The 20,681-nt window shown below is 33.7% G+C and overlaps 1 protein-coding gene across 1 annotated transcript in view; it reads right to left on the reverse strand.

Moving 5' to 3' along the window:
• LOC114333008 (serine protease easter) overlaps window positions 1-20,681 on the reverse strand; it is a 105,268-nt gene that overhangs the window by 54,372 nt on the left and 30,215 nt on the right. The window contains exons 4-6 of the mRNA XM_050648970.1: window positions 20,450-20,674; window positions 19,400-19,581; window positions 3,506-3,638 (exon numbers count right to left, since the gene is read on the reverse strand). Of these exons, the coding sequence (XP_050504927.1) occupies window positions 3,506-3,638; window positions 19,400-19,581; window positions 20,450-20,674 (540 nt within the window). The remainder of the gene's footprint in view (window positions 1-3,505; window positions 3,639-19,399; window positions 19,582-20,449; window positions 20,675-20,681) is intronic.

Raw genomic sequence — 20,681 nt, forward strand, 5'->3', positions numbered from 1 at the left:
TAGTTTTAGTTCCCTAATACAATTTGTTAGTTAGTTACATAAATATATTATGTATTTAAAAATGAAAAAATGACTAGTTATTTCAGGAAGGTGGAAAAATCGTATGTATAACATGGGAGTAAAGTGCCTTTTCCTCCCTTGAATGAATACTGCCCGAAGCGTTGCGGAGGGAAAAGAGAAACTTCATTCTCGGGAGAAAAAGTAGCACTTTGGTCCCTTGTTATACAAATAGCTATTTTAACCCAAAACTCTCACAATATAGATTTAAATACGAATTTAAATCAAATTTCTATTTTATAATATTTTATTTACTTATGTTAAAAATATCCATTTCTAACAATTTTAAAGCTAATTGGTTCTCACCAAAACCATAAATTCCACAAAGAAAAATTAAAAAATTAAAAAAAATAAATAAAAAAATTTCCGCGCATTACTAGGTACGAACTTCCTCGAGGCACTTATGAGTGGAAAGCAATGTTGAAAAATTGTGCATCAAGTTATCACGGAAAAGAATAAAATGTGAGATTTTTTCTCAGGGCGCGACTGCTCCCGGGTTAATATTGTAATCATTGAAAAAACTCTAAGAACCAATCGCCATTGTTGTTTCTATAATTGTCTACTTTTAGAATCATAAATTATTTAATTAAATAAATTTAGTATAAAAATACATTAAAGATAAAAGAAATACTTCATTTTTAATTGTGCACCTTTACAGTTATTGGTTAAATTTATTTGGAAGTATACGAATAACTAAAAAAGTCATTGAACTACTTTTATACCGATTGTGAGTAATATTAGCAAAACTTATTCATTAAATAAATATCGAAACATGGGAGAAGCATAAATTTCTTAGATAGATGTTATAACTTAATAAAAAAATAACTGATAAATAACATTTGTCATGGACGGCTTATCATTTATGTAACGTAGCAACCGATAAACAAATGAAAAGTATTTATTTATATACAAAAATAACAAATTGGTCAAAATTTGACATTATTATCATTGCCACTGAAAATTGCGGATGATTCGTTTTTCCTAATTGATTACTGTTCAGGTGTGTAAGTTTAATGGATACCGCACCAGAAAAGCCGTCCAAGTTATGGCATTATTATGTTCGAAGACTATTCCAATGCGATTAGCAGAATGGATGCTTTTAAAGACAACCTGGAATAGCCATAAAGCGATTCAGAACTGCTCGACTGCTCGTGCTGATCACTTTATTGTATCAACAATAAAAATCGTTACTGCAGCACAATAAGCTAACCTCTAGAACAATAATTACGATTGGTCAAAAACTTTACGCTCCGACAGAAGACTCAAGTAACGAAGATAAGTTAGCCCTTCATGAGAATTGCGAAGAGACCTGTCAACGACCGGACAACCATCACCTTTGGCCATCCATCGACTTGGCAAAAATAAAAAATAACCATATACAAAAATAATTAAGTACAGTCTTACAGTCTTAAGGCTTACAGCCTTACAGTCGGGGGAAAATGAAAGATTATCCATGAACGGAGTTGAATCCTGGACACTCACTGAAGCAATAGAGAAAAAACTTGAAGCCTTCGAGATGTGGCTATACAGGCGAATCCTAAGTATATCATGAACGGACCAGATAACAAAAAAAAAGTTAACATATCACGGTTGGCAAAAAAAGAGAGGTGATGTATACCATTAAAAGGAGAAAGTTAGAATGTCTCGGACACATAATGAGAAAAGGCACTAAATACAGATTACTGAAGGTGATCCTTAAAGGTAAAGTATTCGGAAAGCGAGGAATTGGAAGAAGAAGAATATCATGGTGAAAGAACCTGAGGAAATGGTTCTCCACAACAACAACTAATCCATTTAAAGCATCAGTTAATAAAATAATTATAGCCAGAATGATCGCCAATATTCAAAACGAATAGGCACTAAAAGAAGAAGACCCATGAATGATCGTATCAAGTACATATTTTGTATTTGTTATCTTTTTCTTATACATAACAAATGAGAGAGATTGATTATTAATATTATTAATAATCTATCTCTCTCATTTGTTATTTACAAAAAAAGACAGCAAATACAAAAGATGGGCTTGATATGATCGTTCATGGGTGATCTTTCATTTTTTACGACTGTATATAACCAGTTTTGACATATAGGTAGATCGGAGACATGGACCATCTCCAAGGCAGACGAAAACCTTTTGCTTATATTTGAATGGAATGGAATGGAAACGCGTTATTTATACCCCGTTTAGGCTTGTGCCTCTTCAGGGTGAAGGAACCTCCTTTTCAGGAGTATAGGGACGATAAGAGTAAGCTTTTTGTGAATGTTTGGTGAAGAGTGGAGGAGCAAAATTGCCAGTGGAGCAGAGGTTCGGGGTTCAGAAGGTGGTTTTAGCACAGAAGCTATAGAGATGAAGGAGGGAAGTTGCCGTAGCCCCGTAATGCGTCGAGTCAGCTAAGGAGGGTCCAAATCTGTCACCATAGAGGAACGGTTCTTGGATCAGCGTGTGGGGATGCAGCTTGGTTATCTGCGATATATTAGGGGAGTTTGTTCTAGAATTCCGTAATACTCATCAAGTAGTTCGTTTCTAGCCAATTGTAGAAGATTGGCCGGAGGGAATGGAACTTTGTTTTTGGGGATCCTGGTGAGTACCTATGTGACCTTGCCGATTGCCAGGGGTGGTTAGAACATATTTTGCTCTGTGGTTATTTCCGTTAATCGTACGCGAAACGTATTTGTTGCTGAGAGAACGTATTCTCTCGTTAATGGGGGGCATTTTTGCGAGTGGGTATACCAATACCGACGGATATCTCCAGTGCTTCTTGCGGCACTTTCTGAGTATTCTGCGTTCGCAACCGAGGATGTTGTTGTGTGGTCGGTTTAGTGAGGCATAGAGAACTGCTCTGTAGTCGATAATGGGCCTTATGTACGTATATTTGAATGAAGGATCCTGAGAGGAATATTCGGTGGCATCAGTGGAAATGGTGCTTGGAGGAGGAAATACAACTACGAGATATACCACAGATATAAACATATAATTTGGTGGTAAAAACGTAGTATCTCTTATAAAAATAAGAACACTAAGATGGGCAAGACTTCTAGCAAGATCACAACAGAACAACCCTCCTAGAATGAAAATATATCTAGTGCATAATATCTTAAATAATGGAACTAATTTTACAGTTTATAGTTTTTTCGGTAACAGACAGATATTAAAAATTAGAATTTATCTAAAAATGTTGATTGAAGGTGGGCTACATTTTTTAAAAACATTATTTCATAATATTTTATAATATACCTACAGGCGATTCATTTTAACTATATGCAAAATAATAATTGAATTAATTACTTAAGCTTAAGAAACATTAACAAATGGACATGTAAATTGACATTAACCCGCTATCTTCGAAAGAGGTCAAATAATGAATTTATGAACGATAATCTACCAATGTTAAACAAAATCAAACACACAATAATAAAACTAGATAATTATTAGTAGAAAAAAACTCACGTGCTATACACAGTGTCCACAATCCTAGAAAAACTAGCAGTAATCCAAAAGAACGCCTCATTTTGATATCACAACAACTACAAAAATCACAGTCTTTCATTAACAGCCGATTTAAAAATGAAGAGATCACTAAACAAGTTTAAAAGTTGATTTGTTGATGACCCATGCTGATCTTTCGGTCAATCGTTAGTTACCCAGCCAGCCTTGGAAATACCAACAACACAACACAACACAAAACGTCTCCTGCTAAGTGGATAGTGGACTGCAGGAAACCCAGTACGTAATTTGTGACGTATTCGCGTTAAAGTTAAAATACACTAGTCAGCAAGTGAAAGGTAACCGGTGGCTAAATAGGTAATAAGAATACCACAAATTGGTAAACAAACGTCGGATTTTTTATCTTTGTCTAGAATAAACAGTAATTTATGCGTAATTGAGGTTATTATGAAGATAATTGAATCGGTCATTTCAGAAACATGAGTCAGAAATTTTGGTTTTAAGTTAATTTCGAAAAACTGTCTTTAAAGCACTATATACTAGATATTTTTCCTTTTTTGAAGTTTTTTTAAGTACTACATGCAATCAATAGATAAAAATTATAAGCATGTTTTTGTTTATACAAAAGGGTGTATGTATAAATTTGAATTTGTTATCCAATATCCAATGATAACAAAAACTCCACTATAGTCTTTTTTATTATTGAAATGTGCCTTTAACGCACTTCACTGCACTTCACTTCACTTCACTGCTGCTTAGAACCTATAAATGGTAGCTCCAATGGTTTGTGCCTCTACAGTCTGGATTTTAGTAATTTTTTTAATATGTTATAGCTTTGTTCTTCAAGAATATCTATGTAATAATATTGTTGATAAACAGATAAGTGTCATTGTATATTGTATACCGGGTGTAACAATGATAGTGTGTTTTTTCCTCAAAGTCTGGAACACCCTGTGGAATATTCTAGCGTACATAAAATATTGAAATTAAAACTAAACTGTAGCCTTAGCCTTTTTTAAGATTTTGCTTTTTGATTCATTCGCTTATGTTGGATAATAAAAAAGCTAGGTACCTACTTTAACAACTAGCAACGTTCTTCATCAATACAAGGTGTTTCTAAATAAGAGCGACAAACTTTAAGGGGTAATTCTGCATGAAAAAATAATGACCATTTGCTTTATAAACATATGTCCGCAAATGCTTCGTTTCCGAGATACGGGATGTTGAATTTTTTCTTACAAACTGACGATTTATTTATTGCTATAAAACCGGTGGAGATATGCAAATGAAATTTAGTAGGTTTTAAAAGGTAGTTATTGCACATCTTTTGACATACAATTAAGAATTTTATATTCACCATTGGCGTGCATACGGGTCATATTACCCGGTCATATTACCCCATGCACGCCAATGGTGAATATAAAATTCTTAATTGTATGTCAAAAGATGCGCAATAACTACCTCTTAAAACCTAGCAAATTTCATTTGCATATCTCAACCGGTTTTAGAGCAATAAATAAATCGTCAGTTTGTAAGGAAAACATTCAACATCCCTTATCTCTGAAACGAAGCATTTGCGGACATATGTTTATAAAGCAAACGATTATTATTTTTTCATGCAGAATTACCCCTTTAAGTTTGTCGCTCTTATTTAGAAACACCCTGTATTGATGAAGAACGTTGCTAGTTGTTAAAGTACCTAACTTTTTTATTATCCAACATAAGCGAATGAATCAAAAAGCAAAATCTGAAAAAAGCCTAAGGCTACAGTTTAGTTTTAATTTCAATATTTTATGTACGCTAGAATATTCCACAGGGTGTTAAAAACTTTGAGGAAAAAACACACTATCATTTTTACACTCGGCATACAATGACACTTACCTGTTTAGCAACAATATTATTAAATCAATATCCTTGAAGAATATAGCTATAACATGTTTAAAAAATCACTAAAATCGGACAACAGGTTTAGGAAATACGAGACATCAAAAATATCCCATTTTTAAGGTGGTGCGTTAATTTTGATGCTAAGTGTAAAATAATACCACAAAATTATTAAACAAACGTCGGAGCTGTTATCATTGTCTAATAGAAAAAGTAATTTATACGTAATTGAGGTTATTAAGAAGCTTTGTTTAAGAATCTTTGTATATCAAAAGTTATTAATCAATTACTGAGTCATTTGTGGCATTAAACATAAAATAGTCATTAAATTATTTTGGGAATTTGGTAAACTCAATGGAAAAATAACTACATTAGTATATGCATTCTCTTTTCTGCTAAGGGTGTTGCCAAGAAAATTAAGAACAATCTGAATCTGAATAAAAAAATACACCGAGATTCGACTCTATAATAAAAAATATTATTATTTTGAATAGATTTCAAAGAAAATATTTGGTCAAATTAATAATTTTAACCCATGCTTGTTTTCGCCTTCTTTATCCACTAGTCCAGTCGTCCAGAGTTGAAAATGCCACTGGGCTTCCCCCGTAACGCTCCACCCTATGGGGGGAGTAATAGAAAAGAAAAAATAGTTTCAAACAACTAATATACCTGAGACAAATGTGGACAAAAATGTTATCACTTTTTGTGTAGAATAAACCGTTTTCTCGTAAACAACGCTTGAAGCGACCAGCGATTTTGAATGTCAACTACGCGCGCGAAATCAGTTTTTTTAATAAAACTTGTATTAGTGTCGTCACTGAAGGTGGTTATGAGCTATTACCTCCGATTTCGTTGAACCTTCATCGATTTGCATGAAAATTTGTGAGTGGTTAGAGGATATCACAAGGAACAAAGGTGACATGGTGCCAACTTGCGCTTTTACCCTGGGGGTGGATGCCACCCCTTCTCGGGGGTGAAAATTTTTTTATTAAAAATAACCTCATAATTCGATAGAGAGACAAATTTCAAGCAAAGTTTGTTATATAAAGTTATTAAAGTAAATCAAAACTTTTTGAGTTATTAAAGATCAAAGATTTTAATTTTTCTTGAGAAAAATGCATGTTTTTAAATAATTTTTCATCAATAACTCAAAAAATGTAAGTTTTTACAAAAAAGTTATTATTATCAAAATTGAAGCCTATGAAAAATGAAATAAACCTCTTACTATAAAAACCTTTTATTGTTAACAAAAAGTGAGTTATACGTAATTGAATGTATATTTTTTTCGGCGAGTAAAATACTCTAAGTATTCAAGCTGAAAAAACGGGAAATTGATGCATTTTATAACATAAACTTATTAAACATTTGTCAAGGTACTTAAAAATATTTATTAAATGAGCCCCCGAACATGTTGATAGCGTTAAAATTTATGCTCCAAAATTGTTTCAAAATTTATCTTTTAAAAATTTTTCCAAAAAATGTTATTGTTTTTTTTTTAATAACTCCGTTGGTGTTTACGATATCAGGTTCATCTAAAAACTATTTGAAAGCTAATTACAAGTTCTATTTAAGCACGTTAAACCTAATCTTTTAAACACATTACTTTTTTAAAAATAAAAGGTTTAATGACCCCGGTTGCATGGTTCCCACAGCAAAATTTAAGATTTAAACGTTTCTATCTCGGTTATTTTTTACCTTATAAAAATAGTAAAACAGGTAAAATATTATGGCATAGGACAAACTAAAATTTGGTTATATATAATTTTTTACGTATATTGAGTATTTTTGGAGTTATTATCAAAAGAATATGAGAATTACAATAATTATAAAAATTATGATTTTTTAAAATTATATCTTTTTTTCAAAAATATGCATTCTAAACCGGTCAAAATTATCAAAAACGTTACTTATGCTAATATAAAGAAGTTCTTCTAAGGATTACTATAAATTTTATTTTTTGTGGAAATGGCGTATGTTTCATTTTTCACTTTTTCCTAAAAAATTCGAAACGGTTCTTTTATTTTCATTATAACTTGCTTAATTTTGACGCTATTACCTTGTTCTGAACCTCATTTGATAGGTATTCCGAAGTACTTTGACAAAATGTTTAGCAGGAATATTTTATACATTGCATCGTTTTCCCGTTATTTAAGCTTTAATACTGATTTGAGTACTCGTCGAAAAAAATACACATTCAATTGCCAATAACCCACTTTAAACTAACATTAGTTTAGTTCTTTATGTGAGGAATGTATTCAATTTTTTATTATCTTCAATTTCAGTAATTATAATTTTTTTGTAAAGCTTATAGTTTTTGATTTATATGTGAAAAACCGATTTAAAACATGAATTTTTTTACGAAAAAATAAAAATTTTGGTCTTTAATAACTCAAAAAGTGTTGATTTATTTTAATAACTTTATATAACAAATTTTGCTTGAAATTTGTCCCCCTATCGAATTATGGGGTTATTTTTAATAAAATAATTTTCACCCACGAGAAGGGGTGGCATCCACCCCCAGGGTAAAAGCGCCAGTTGGCACCATGTCAACTTTGTTCCTTGAGATATCCTCTAACCACTCACCAATTTTCATGCAAATCGATGGAGGTTCAACGAAATCGGAGGTGAAAACCTTCAGTGACTGCACTATAAGTATTCAAGCTGAAATAACGGGAAATTGATGCATTTTATAACATAAACTTATAAAACATTTGTCAACGTACCTAAAAATATCTATCAAATGAGCACCCGAACATGTTGATAGCGTTAAAATTAATGCTCAAAATTTTTTTCAAAATTTAACTTTTAAAAATTTTTCCAAAAAACATTATGGTTTTTTTTTCATAACTCCGTTTATGTTTAAAATATCAGGTTCATCTAAAAACTGCTTGAAAGCTAATTCTAAGTGCTATTTAAGTACGATGAACCTAATCTTCTAAACACCTTACTTTTGTAAAAAAAAAAAGGTTAAATGACCCCGGTTGCACGGTTCCCACAGCAAAATTAAAGATTTAAACGATTCTATCTCGGTTATTTTTTATCCTATAGAAATAGTAAAACTGGTAAAATATTTGGCACAGAAAAAACTAAAATTTGGTTATATACAATTTTTTATGTATATTGAGTATTTTTGGACTTATTATCAAAAGAATATGAGAATTGCAGTAATTTTAAAAATTATGATTTTTTTTAAATTATATCTTTTTTTCAAAAATATGCATTCTAAACCGGTCAAAATGATCGAAAACATTACTTATCCTAATATAAAGAAGTTCTTTTAAGGATTACTATAAATTTTAATTTTTGTGGAAATGGCGTAGGTTTTATTTTTCACTTTTTCCTAAAAAATTCGAAACGGTTCTTTTACTTCCATTATAATTTGCTTAATTTTGACGCTATTACATTGTTCTGAAGATCATTTGATAGGTATTCCGAAGTACTTTGACAAATATTTAGCAGGAATATTTTACATATTGCATTGTTTTCCCGTTATATAAGCTTGAATTCTTAGATTTGAGTACTCGTCGAAAAAAAATACATTCAATTGGCAATAACTCACTTTGAACTAACATTAGTTTAGTTCTTTATGTGAGGAATTTATTCAATTTTTTATTATCTTCAATTTCAGTAATTATAAATTTTTTGTAAAACCTTATAGTTTTTGATTTATACGTGAAAACCCGATTTATAACATGCATTTTTTCACGAAAAATTAAAATCTTTGATCGTTAATAACTCAAAAAGTGTTGATTTATTTTAATAACTTTATATAACAAATTTTGCTTATAATTTGTCCCTCTATAGACTTATGGTATTATTTTTAATAAAATAATTTTCACCCCCGAGAAGGGATGGCATCCACCCCCAGGGTAAAAGCTCAAGTTGGCATCATGTCACCTTTGTTCCTTGAGGTATCCTCTAATTACTCACCAATTTTCATGAAAATCTATGGAGGTTCAACGAAATCGGAGGTGAAAACCTTCAGTGACTGCACTATAAGCTGAACCAGCAGATCTACGAATGAAGAAGTACTGAAAATAATGAACACACGTCTTCATCTGGTCAATACGGTAATTTGAGCAGCTCCAGGTAATATTAGAAGGCAAAACGGAAGGCTCCGAAATATTAGAGATTGGACCCACAAAACAGGGAATAACTTTACCCGTGTTGAGCTGCCCCCCCCCCCCCCACTTGCAAAAATCAAAAAACAAATAGCCCTGATTTATGAGCTACTTATGAGCTCTCATATTCAGCAAACTAAAAATTTTCAGCTCGTTCCACTGAGCAGGAATTTGATACTTTAGTGGGGGGGGGGCTGAGTAAATCACGTGCATTTCGATTATTGAGCTACAACCCCTTCGCAAGAAAACCACCCTATCTTACCGGCTTAAGAGAAAGTTGTACTTAAAATGCATTAAACTAATTATTTGGCGACTACATATCATTGAATAATTTATAAGCTTCCAAATGACGCGCATTTAGATCAGTAAATTGCAATTTATTTTGTATAGTGCAGTCACTGAAGGTAAAAATCAACCATTACCTTCAATTTCGGTGAACCTTCATCGATTTTCACGAAAATTGGTCAGTGGTTAGAGAATACGTCAAGAAACAAAGGTGACATGGTACCACCTTGCGAATTTACGAGTTCTTTGAGGGTGGATACCGCCCCTTCTCGGGGGTGAAAATTATTTTACTAAAAATAACTGCACAAATCAATAACAGAACAAATTAAAAGCAAAATTTATTTTATAAAGTTAATAAAATAAGTCAATACTTTTTAAGTTATTAAATATCAAAGATTTTAATTATTCGTGAAAAAAATGCATGTTATGAAGCGGTTTTTCGTAAATCACTGAAAAACTGTAAGTTTTTACAAAAAATTTAATAGTAGTTTAATTCGTATAGCTTATATTCTAAGAATAAACTCTTAAATCACGCGCCTTTCGATTATAGAGCTACAACCCCTTCGTAAGAAAACCATCCCATATTCCCGGCTTAAGAGAGAGTTTTACTTAAAATAATTTAAATTAATTATTTGGCGACTACATATCGTTTAATAATTTATGAGCTTGCAAAATATACGCATACGCATCTCAATTATTGAATTGCCATTTTCTTTCTATAGTGCAGTCACTGAAGGTAAAAATCAACTATGACCTTCGATTTCGGTAAATCTCCATTCATTTTCACGAATTAACAATAACAACTTGGGGTTTTAACCTGGGATATATGTCACCCCTTCTCGGGGGTGAAAATTACTTTATTAAAAATAACCCCACAAATCGAGAGAGGGACAAATTGTAAGCAAAATTTGTTATATAATGTGATTAAAATAAATCAATACTTTTTGAGTTATTAAAGATCAAATATTTTAATTTTTGTGAAAGAAAATGCATGCTTTAAAGCGATTTTTCATAAATAACTCAAAAACTGTAAGTTTTTACAAAAAAGTGTTCATCACTAAAATTGGAGCTAATAAAAAATATAATAAATTGCTTACTTGAAAAACCCTTTAATGTTAATTTAAAGTAAGTTATTGGTAATTAAATATATATTGTTTCTGCGACTATTCAAATCTAAGGATTCAAGCTTAAATAACGGGAAAGATATGCATTTTATAACACTTAGGTACTAAATACTTGTCAAAGTACTTAGAAATACCTATCAAAAATGAGCTCGAGAAAAAGTTGATAGCATCAAAATCCGCTCACCAATTTTCGTGAGAATGAATGGAGATTTACCGAAATCGAAGGTCATAGTTGATTTTTACCTTCAGTGACTGCACTATAGAAAGAAAATGGCAATTCAATAATTGAGATGCGTATATTTTGCGAGGTCATAAATTATTAAACAATATCTAGTCGCCAAATAATTTATTTAAATTATTTTAAGTACAACTCTCTCTCAAGCCGGGAATATGGGATGGTTTTCTTGCGAAGGGGTTGTAGCTCAATAATCGAAAGGCGCGTGATTTAAGAGTTTATTCTTAGAATATAAGCTATACGAATAAAGGTACTATTAACTTTTTTGTAAAAACTTAGTTTTTCAGTGATTTACGAAAAACCGCTTCAAAACATGCATTTTTTTCACGAATAATTAAAATTTTTGATCTTTAATAACTTAAAAAGTATTGACTTATTTTAATAACTTTATATAATAAATTTTGCTAATAATTTGTTCTTTTATAGATTTGTGCAGTTATTTTTTATAAAATAATTTCCACCCCCGAGAAGAGGCGGTATCCACCCTCAGCGTAAAGGCGCAAGGTGGTACCATGTCACCTTTGTTTCTTGAGGTATCCTCTAACCACTGACCAATTTTCGTGAAAGTCGATGAAGGTTCACCGAAATTGAAGGTAATCGTTAATTTTTACTTTCATTGACTGCACTATACAAAATAAATTGCAATTTACTGATTTAAATGCGCGTAATTTGGAACCTTATAAATTATTAAATGATATGTAGTCGCCAAATAATTAATTTAATGCATTTTAAGTACAACTTTCTCTTAAGCCGGGAAGATAGGGCGGTTTTCTTGCGAAGGGGTTGTAGCTCAATAATCGAAATGCACGTGATTTAATAGTTTATTCTTAGAGTATATACGCTATAGGAATTATATCCGCAATACGATATATTTTAAGTTTTCTCAGCATTTTTCTCTTAAGTTAAATCAATTAAAGGGTTGTTTGGGGGTGAAGGGGATGAGCTCAAAAATCGAAACTATATAATTTCAAGAGCTCATAAATAGCTCGTAATTCTGCCGCAAAAACCGATTCAATATTCCTATTTTTAAGTAGTGGGGGGGCTGACTCAGCCCCCCCCCCCTAATAAAGTATTAAATTCCTGCTCAGTGGAACGAGCTCAAAATTTTTAGTTTGCGGAATATAAAAGCTCATAAATAGCTCATAAATCAGGGCTATTTGTTTTTTAATTTTTGCAAGTGGGGGGGGGGGGGCAGCTCAACACGGGTAATAACTTTAATTCATCGAGCCCAGAACAGAGAGAAATTTGCCATATTGATCGCTGATCGTCAACCTCAATGGAGAAGGCACTTAGGAGAAGAACACTTATTAGGACACAGTAGGTAATATTTAAATTAATTTTAAAATTTAAATGCATATACATACAGAAAAGTAAGAAATTAGGTTATCAATCAGTAATCAGAAAACTAGATTGCTGCATAACAATTTCGTTGATATCAGTATTATGGTAATTGCATTAATTATTCTGTTTTAATGAAGAAGCAAAAAGGAATTATTTTAAATTTGATTTTAAATTAATCCGTTAATTTTCCTTTTTATCGAAAGTAACATTTTGAATTACTTAACTAATTGTTTTAGCCTTGTAAAATATCGCCAAAACATATTTTCCTAGTACGACCCCAATATACAGTGATGAGTCTGCTAAGAACCGGAAAAGCAACGCAAAAGAAAGAAAACATAATACGTTGTGAAATAAAACGAAATGAAACTAGTAGAGATAAAAAATTATTACCTATATCAATCAGTGGCGGATCCAGCATCATCAAGAGGAGGGGCCGATTGGCTAAATTTCTATGAAAGTAAATGAATCAAAAATGAATAACCATTTTCAATTTAGTTGCAACACGAAACTACAGCCGTTATTTACGAAGTAGGTATTTACAGACGAAACTTTTTTTTGTTAATATCGGAGAGGACCACAAAAAATCAAGTGGTGGATGCTAAAAGATGAGAAAGAAGGTCTATTCAGGGAAAGAATAGTAGAGAAAATATGTTGGAACATGAAAGGATGCCCTACTACAATTTGGAGAAAAATGACCAGTAGTATTGGAGAAACTGCTATTGAAATACTGGGGAAAACGTCAGGAAAAAAGTTTGACGATAAAGACACTTGGTGGTGGTCAAACGAAGTTCAAGGAAAAATAAAAGAGAAGGGAAAATTATATAAAAAGTAGCAAGAAACTAGATCCAACACAGATCTTCAAAACTATATGGTCGCGAAAAAGGAAGCGAAAGTAGCAGTAGCAAAAGCTAAAGCAGAAGCGTATTCAAACCTATACGATCAACTTGATACCAGGGAAGGCGAAACGAAGATATATAAAATAGCCAAACAGAGAGCAAAGAAAGCAAAAGATTTTAATCAGATTAGCTGTATCCGAGATGAAAATTATAAAATACTAGTTCACGAAAAGGATGTCAAAAAGAGATGAAGAAAGTACTTTGACAGCTTATTAAATGAAGAATTTGACAGACAGCCTGAGTCAACGGAGACAGTAGCAGCAGTGGTCACCAAAATTAACAAACGGGGAAGTGGCTCAAGCGCTTCAAGAAATAAAGAAAGGAAAAGCGGTAGGACCAGATGATATTCCTGGGGAATTATGGAAAGCATTGGGAGAGACAGGAGCAAAGTGGCTAGCAGGTCTATTTAATAGAATTATGGAAGTTGGACAAATGCCAGACGAATGGAGAAGCAGTATACTAGTACCTGTCTACAAAAACAAGGGAGATATACAGCAGTGTACAAACTAAAGGGCTATAAAACTGCTTAGCCACACCATGAAAATATGGGAGAGAGTAATTGATAGACGTATACGTGAAAAGACCGACATATCCGAGAATCAATTTGGCTTTATGCCGGGCAGATCAACAACAGACGCAATTTTCATTATAAGGCAGTTGATGGAAAAATACAGGAGTAAAGAAACAAACGCTCATATTGTATTCATTGATCTTAAGAAAGCATATGATAGAGTTCCTCAAGAAATTCTGTGGTGGGCACTCAATAAGAAAGGAGTCCCTGGTGCATATAGTGCATATAGAAATAGATGGAGATGCATGCAGTAGAATTAGGGCTGGATGGATGAAGTGGAAGGAAACGAGTGGTGTGTTGTGTGACAGAAAAGTTCCAATGAAGCTGAAAGGAATATTCTATAAAACAGCCATAATACCGGCTATGATGTACGGAACTGAATGTTGGGCAGTGAAAAAGAAAGAGGAACAACGAATGCATGTGACGGAGATGAGAATGCTTAGATGGATGAGTGGAGTGACAAGAAAGGATAAAATTAAAAATGAGTATATTAGGGGAAGTCTAGGTGTGGCACCAATTGATGCCAAAATGAGAGAGCATAGGTTGAGATGGTTTGGTCATGTTCAACTTCGAGACGTTAATCATCCAATACGAAGAGTAGCTGAAGTGCAGATTCCTGGAAGGAGTAGGAGAGGAAGACCAAAGAAGACGTGGGGGAGACGATTAGGCAGGACATGTTGGTAAAGGGGATTAATATTGATATGACCTAGGATAGAATTGTGTAGAGAAATGCAATTAGGGAAGCCGACCCCGCATAGGAATAAGGCAAAGAGAATGATGATGATTACAGCCGAAACTTACAGACATTATTCTCTCATCAGGAGGCACATATGCTGCTCTCTCTGACCCAACTAGGACAAACCCCGGCGTGCAGTAACTGCTAGCAAAAAACTAAGTTTTCAATCTAATATCACACAAAAAACATCCAAAAATGTTATTCTACATCCTACCAGACTGAAAACAATGGGAACCTTCTCTGGTAACACCTCCGAGGCTTCCACAATTTGCAAGCCATAACGGATCCTGAGACTAAGAAAGATGAGGGAATTTTACAATTTATAATTCACGTCCGATCTGCTCAGCGCGGTAAAGTTCCAACGAGAATGGTTCCCTTCGTACTCCAATCAGAGTAAACATGTAAATCAAAAATGTATAACCATTTTCAATTTCGAAATGAATAACCATTTTCAATGTGCCTCCTGATGAGAGACTAATAAGTTTCGAAACCGGTAGAGGTGCTTGCTGCACTGTCTGGTTCAACTGGAATAATGATGCGGCTGTAGTTTCGTGATGCAACGAAATTGAAAATGGTTATTCATTTTTTATTTACATGTTTACTCTGATTGGAGTATGAAGGGAACCATCCTCGTTGGAACTTTACCGCGCTGAGCAGATGGGACGTGAATTATAAATTGTAAAATTCCCTCATCTTCCTTAGTCTCAGTATCCGTTATGGCTTGCAAATTGTGGAAGCCTCGGAGGTGTTACCAGAGAAGGTTCCCATTGTTTTCAGTCTGGTAGGATGTATTATGTGCTATTAGAATAAATGAATGTTTTTATAATTATTATATATAACTTGATTTGAGATGGGGCTGATCGCCCCCATCGCCGTCCCCTAGATCCGCCACTGATATAAATATATCAGGCTATCCAGAAAGAACGTTACGTTTTGGAATAGAAAAAAAAAACAAGTAAAAGAAAAAGATTTTATTATACAGGGTGTTTCATTAATAATTGTCCATATAGTAACTGGAGAAACCTTAGCTCAAAATACGAAGATTTAACCTAAAACTCTTAAATAAAATGTGGTTCTTTACTGAGTTACAGGGTGTTTTATCTATAAATTTAAAAACTATTTTTGCTCAGCATTTTAAAACTATTCGACGTACCCTTTTCATACTTGGCAGGAAGTATAGGAACTGTACAAACTACTAAATTATGTTAAACAAACTTTTCTGGCTATTACCAGAGGCGTACAACGGGGGAAAGTGGGTGATTGACCCTTTCCAAATTCTACGCCACTGGTGGAATTGCTATTTTAGTTCAATTATTGGATTCTCCAGTACTTTCTCTGAAAATAATATACTCTTCATTCGTAACGATAAAGTCATTAGTTTTCGAGATCTTTGAAGTTAAAAATGAAACGACACGGTTATTTTGATTTTTAATTTCAAATATCTCGAAAACTAATCATTTTATCGTTCCGAATGAAGAATATATTATTTAAATAAAAAGTACTGAAAAATAAAAAAATTACACTAAAATAGCAATTTCGTCAGTGGCGTAGAATTTGGGAAGGGTCAACCAGCCACTATCCCCTATCGTACGCCTCTGGTAGTAGCTAGAAACGATTGTTTATCTTAATTTAGTAGGGTGTACAGTACCTACACTTTCTGACAAGTATGATAAGGATACGCCAAATAGTTTTTAAAGTACTACGTACAAAAATAATTTTTAAATTTTAATCATATGAATCATATCATAAATTATCAAAATAACTGTGCCGTTTCATATTTAACTTCAAATATCTCGAAAACTAATAACTTTATCGTTACCAATGAGGAGTATATTATTTACATAGAAAGTATTGGAGAATCTAAAAAGGGCACTAAAATAGTAATTCCTCCAGTGGCGTAGAATTTGAGAAGGGTCAACCATTCACTATCCCCTGTCATACGCCTCTGGTAGTAGCTAGAAGCGTTTGTTTCTCATAATTTAGTAGGGTGTATAGTAGTCGCACTTTCTGCCAAGTATGAAAAGGATAAGTCGAATAGTTTTAAAATGCTGGGCAAAAATAGTTTTTAAATTTTTAGATAAAACACCCTGTAACTCAGTAAGGAAGCGCATTTTATTTAAGTGTTTTAGGTTAAATCTTCGTATTTTGTGCTAAGGTTTCTTCAGTTACTATATGGACAATTATTAATGAAACACCCTGTATACGTTTGAAAGAGACACTCAAATACTATTTTTCTACATACAGTAGAGCGTCGATAATCCGAACTAATTGGTACAGGGGTAGTTCGGATTATCAAATTGTTCGGATTATCGAACATATGTCCAAAATACATACAAAGCTCACAAACATAGTACATATGTAGATACATACGTTTTAGTTACAAGGAATAAAACACCTGCATAATAAACAAATATATTGTATGTATTTCTGCATAAACAAAACAAAAATCCGCGGTTATATTTTGCCCATATTAAATCCAAAAATTCGGTCCGCGATCATATTTTTTAATTTTATAATTTTTTTTGCGTTCGGATTAGCGAACGTTCGGATTACCAGGGTTCGGATTATCGACGCTCTACTGTATCTCCCAACAAATTCAGAGACTTATTCTTCCGCCTGATACTTCAACCAAGTGTTAAACGCCGTAGCATAGCTCCGCATCGTCATCAAAGCGCTGCGTTGCAAGCCAGGTCTTCATTCCTCGAAGCAGGTGGTTGTCGCTAGGTGCAAGATCCGGACTATCATGGCGGATGAGGAAACACTTCCCACTTGAATAGAAGAGAAGAGACATATTCATGAGTCACAATGCTTAGCCGTCCACTTCGTTCTTCATCGTGCACATTGGTTTGGCCATTTTTGAAGTTAATGCATCATTGACGCACTCCACCTTCAGTGATCACATTGTTCCATAAACGGCGCAAATTTCGCGATAAATTTCAATTGGTATATTGTTTCTAGTTCTAGCCAAAAACAACCGTATTATCGCACCTTACGACTGGCGGAGTTTTCGAATGCGACACAAATTTCAAACAGCTGCTGTAAAATATCTACAAGAAACGTGACTTCACATTAGCATGCCTGGACAGCTACTGAACGGAACGGAGGAATCGAGGAATGCCACGATGTTCAGATGGCCGCGCTACCCCCGCCCCTAGCGGCTGCAGATCAAGTAATGAAGTTTATGGATAGCCCTCGTACATTACATTACATTACCACTATCGATAGTTCCCATCTTTACACGTTAGCTTAAGAGCTAGTTTACTTCAGTCATAATTATATGTATGACGTTACGATATAGTATATATTATGTCTTGTCATGGTTTTATCGTCCTCATAATATTTATATTGACTATACTCGTATGATAGTCTGCAAGTCATGTTGACTTGAAAATATGAAGACTGTACAGGAATGATAGTATGTCTGTATGTATGTTTATTTATATTGTAGAATGAACCTTATTCTACAGAAACATCATCATCATCATTCTCTTTGCCTTATCCCTATGCGGGGTCGGCTTCCCTAATTGCATTTCTCCGCACAATTCTATCTTGGGTCATATCAATGTTAATCCCCTTTACCAACATGTCCTGCCTTATCGTCTCCCCCCCCCCCCAGGTCTTCTTTGGTCTTCCTCTCCTACTCCTTCCAGGAATCTGCACTTCAGCTATTCTTCGTATTGGGTGATTAACGTCTCGACGTTGAACATGACCAAACCATCTTAACCTATGATCTCTCATTTTGGCATCAATTGGTACCACATCTAGACTTCCCCTAATATACTCATTTCTAATTTTATCCTTCTTTGTCACTCCACTCATCCATCTAAGCATTCTCATTTCCGCCACATGCTTTCGTTGTTCCTCTTTCTTTTTCACTGCCCAACATTCAGTTCCGTGCATCATAGCCGGTCTTATGGCTGTTTTATAGAATTTTCTCTTCAGCTTCATTGGAATTTTTCTGTCACACAACACATCACTCGCTTCTTTCCACTTCATCCATCCAGCCCTAATTCTACTGCATGCATCTCCATCTATTTCTCCATTACTCTGTAATACCGATCCTAGGTACTTAAAACTATTGCTTTTCACAATCATTTCACCATCCAAAGATACCATTTTATTTGTAGTAACTCCATCTTTAAATGAACATTCCAAATACTCTGTTTTTGTCATACTAAGTTTTAAACCTTTTTCCTCCAGAGCTTGTCTCCACTGTTTCAGTTTTTGTTCTAAGTCTCTTTCACTATTTCCTATTAACACTACATCATCAGCATACATTAGGCACCATGGAATACTACCCTGTAGTTTCGCTGTTATCTGGTCCAAAACTAATGAGAATAAATAAGGACTAAGCACCGAGCCTTGGTGCAATCCTACTTTCACCTGAAATTTATCAGTCTCTCCCACACCTGTTCTAACACTAGTCGTTACTCCTTCATACATATCTCTCACAATCTTTACATATTCGCCAGGGACTCCTTTCTTATTGAGTGCCCACCACAGAATCTCTCGAGGAACTCTATCATATGCTTTCTCAAGATCAATGAATACCATATTCTACAGAAACAACATGAGAAAAAAAAAAAGAAATAATTTTAATCGTTGTATTTTAAAATCATATACAAAAAAATTTCAACAATAAAAAATCAACAAAAGTTTGCAGAACTGTTTACTAGTATTCCTTTGAGAAATACTGCTTATCTATGATGTTATATTATCTAAAATCTTGTTTACGTAGTGTGATACTGATGTATATATTCCTGGACCTGTTGCACATTGCGTAAAACCATGCGAAACTATCCCAACTAAATAGTGTCGAGTTTTTCCATCTAATGCTCTCTTCATTGTTACTCCAGAACCAGAATCACCATTGCAAGAGTCCTGCCCTAAAATTGTGAAAATTTTAATATAAAATATAGATTAAGTAATAAAAAGAAAAATGGTAAACGCAAAAAACATTAGTTACAGTTGCCATCAAGTTATTGTAGAAAACCTTATTATTTAATTATTATCTTAAGCTTATTTCAAAGTCATTTATGATGACATCTTATGCTGTTACTCGTCAATAATCAATTCAATTCAAGTCGTGCAAAAAAATTCCGTTACATCGCTTTCATAGTTTTCTGTTTTAAGCTTGAATTTGCAATTCACCGGGCTACCAAGAGAATAATTTCTTTCTCGCTTTGCATATAGAGGTCGTGATCAGCATGCTCTGGTCGGTCTAGTTTATTGAATTTCAGTTTAGTTTGAACACTCGTGGGCTCTTTCGCAAAGAGCCCACGCTATGATTTTAAAACCAAATAAATGGCCCAAGAGCACAATTCGTTTTCCTTCTGCTTACGAGTTGGTATTCAATAGGATGATATATGTTTAGATCTCTCGACCTCATCAGCCATCCGTATAGGATACAAACTTACAAGCAGAAGAGAATCGATTGACACTTACTTACTGTCTCCCATAGAGAAATAAAAACAAGTTGTTATTTCTCTATGCTGTCTCCCATAATCCGGTCAGACACCAGTATATCCAAGTCTAAGCCTCAGAAACATTACAATTGTAAACTGCTGCGTTAGCCTTTTTTATTTTTCTGTTCCCCGTGCCAAGGTTTGAACCCACATATCTCGTAGTGAAGCGAAGTAAGGTCGGCCGTCTGTCCTGCTTGACTATCTGACCAATTTCTTGGTTACATAATACTCTTTATCAGATTTTTTACATATTATTATCTAATGTGATAATCAAATATATCTAACATACCACTATCTCCTATTTTTCCTATGCATAACTGGGAACTAATCAGTTTCTTTTTATACCCAAGTTCACATGTTTGTTTCTTGATTATTGGCAAGTTTATATGCATCAGAGAATCTGGTAAATTGCCATTGTTGTCTGTGTAGCCCCATCCGGCAATATCCACATGGTGTCCCAACAAATTCTCATAAAGAAGGTGCTTTCTCGGTAAACAAGCTGGTTTTACAAACTCTAAAAC

The sequence above is a fragment of the Diabrotica virgifera genome, chromosome 4 (genome assembly GCF_917563875.1).
Source record: "Diabrotica virgifera virgifera chromosome 4, PGI_DIABVI_V3a".
Taxonomy (NCBI): Eukaryota; Metazoa; Arthropoda; class Insecta; order Coleoptera; family Chrysomelidae; genus Diabrotica; species Diabrotica virgifera.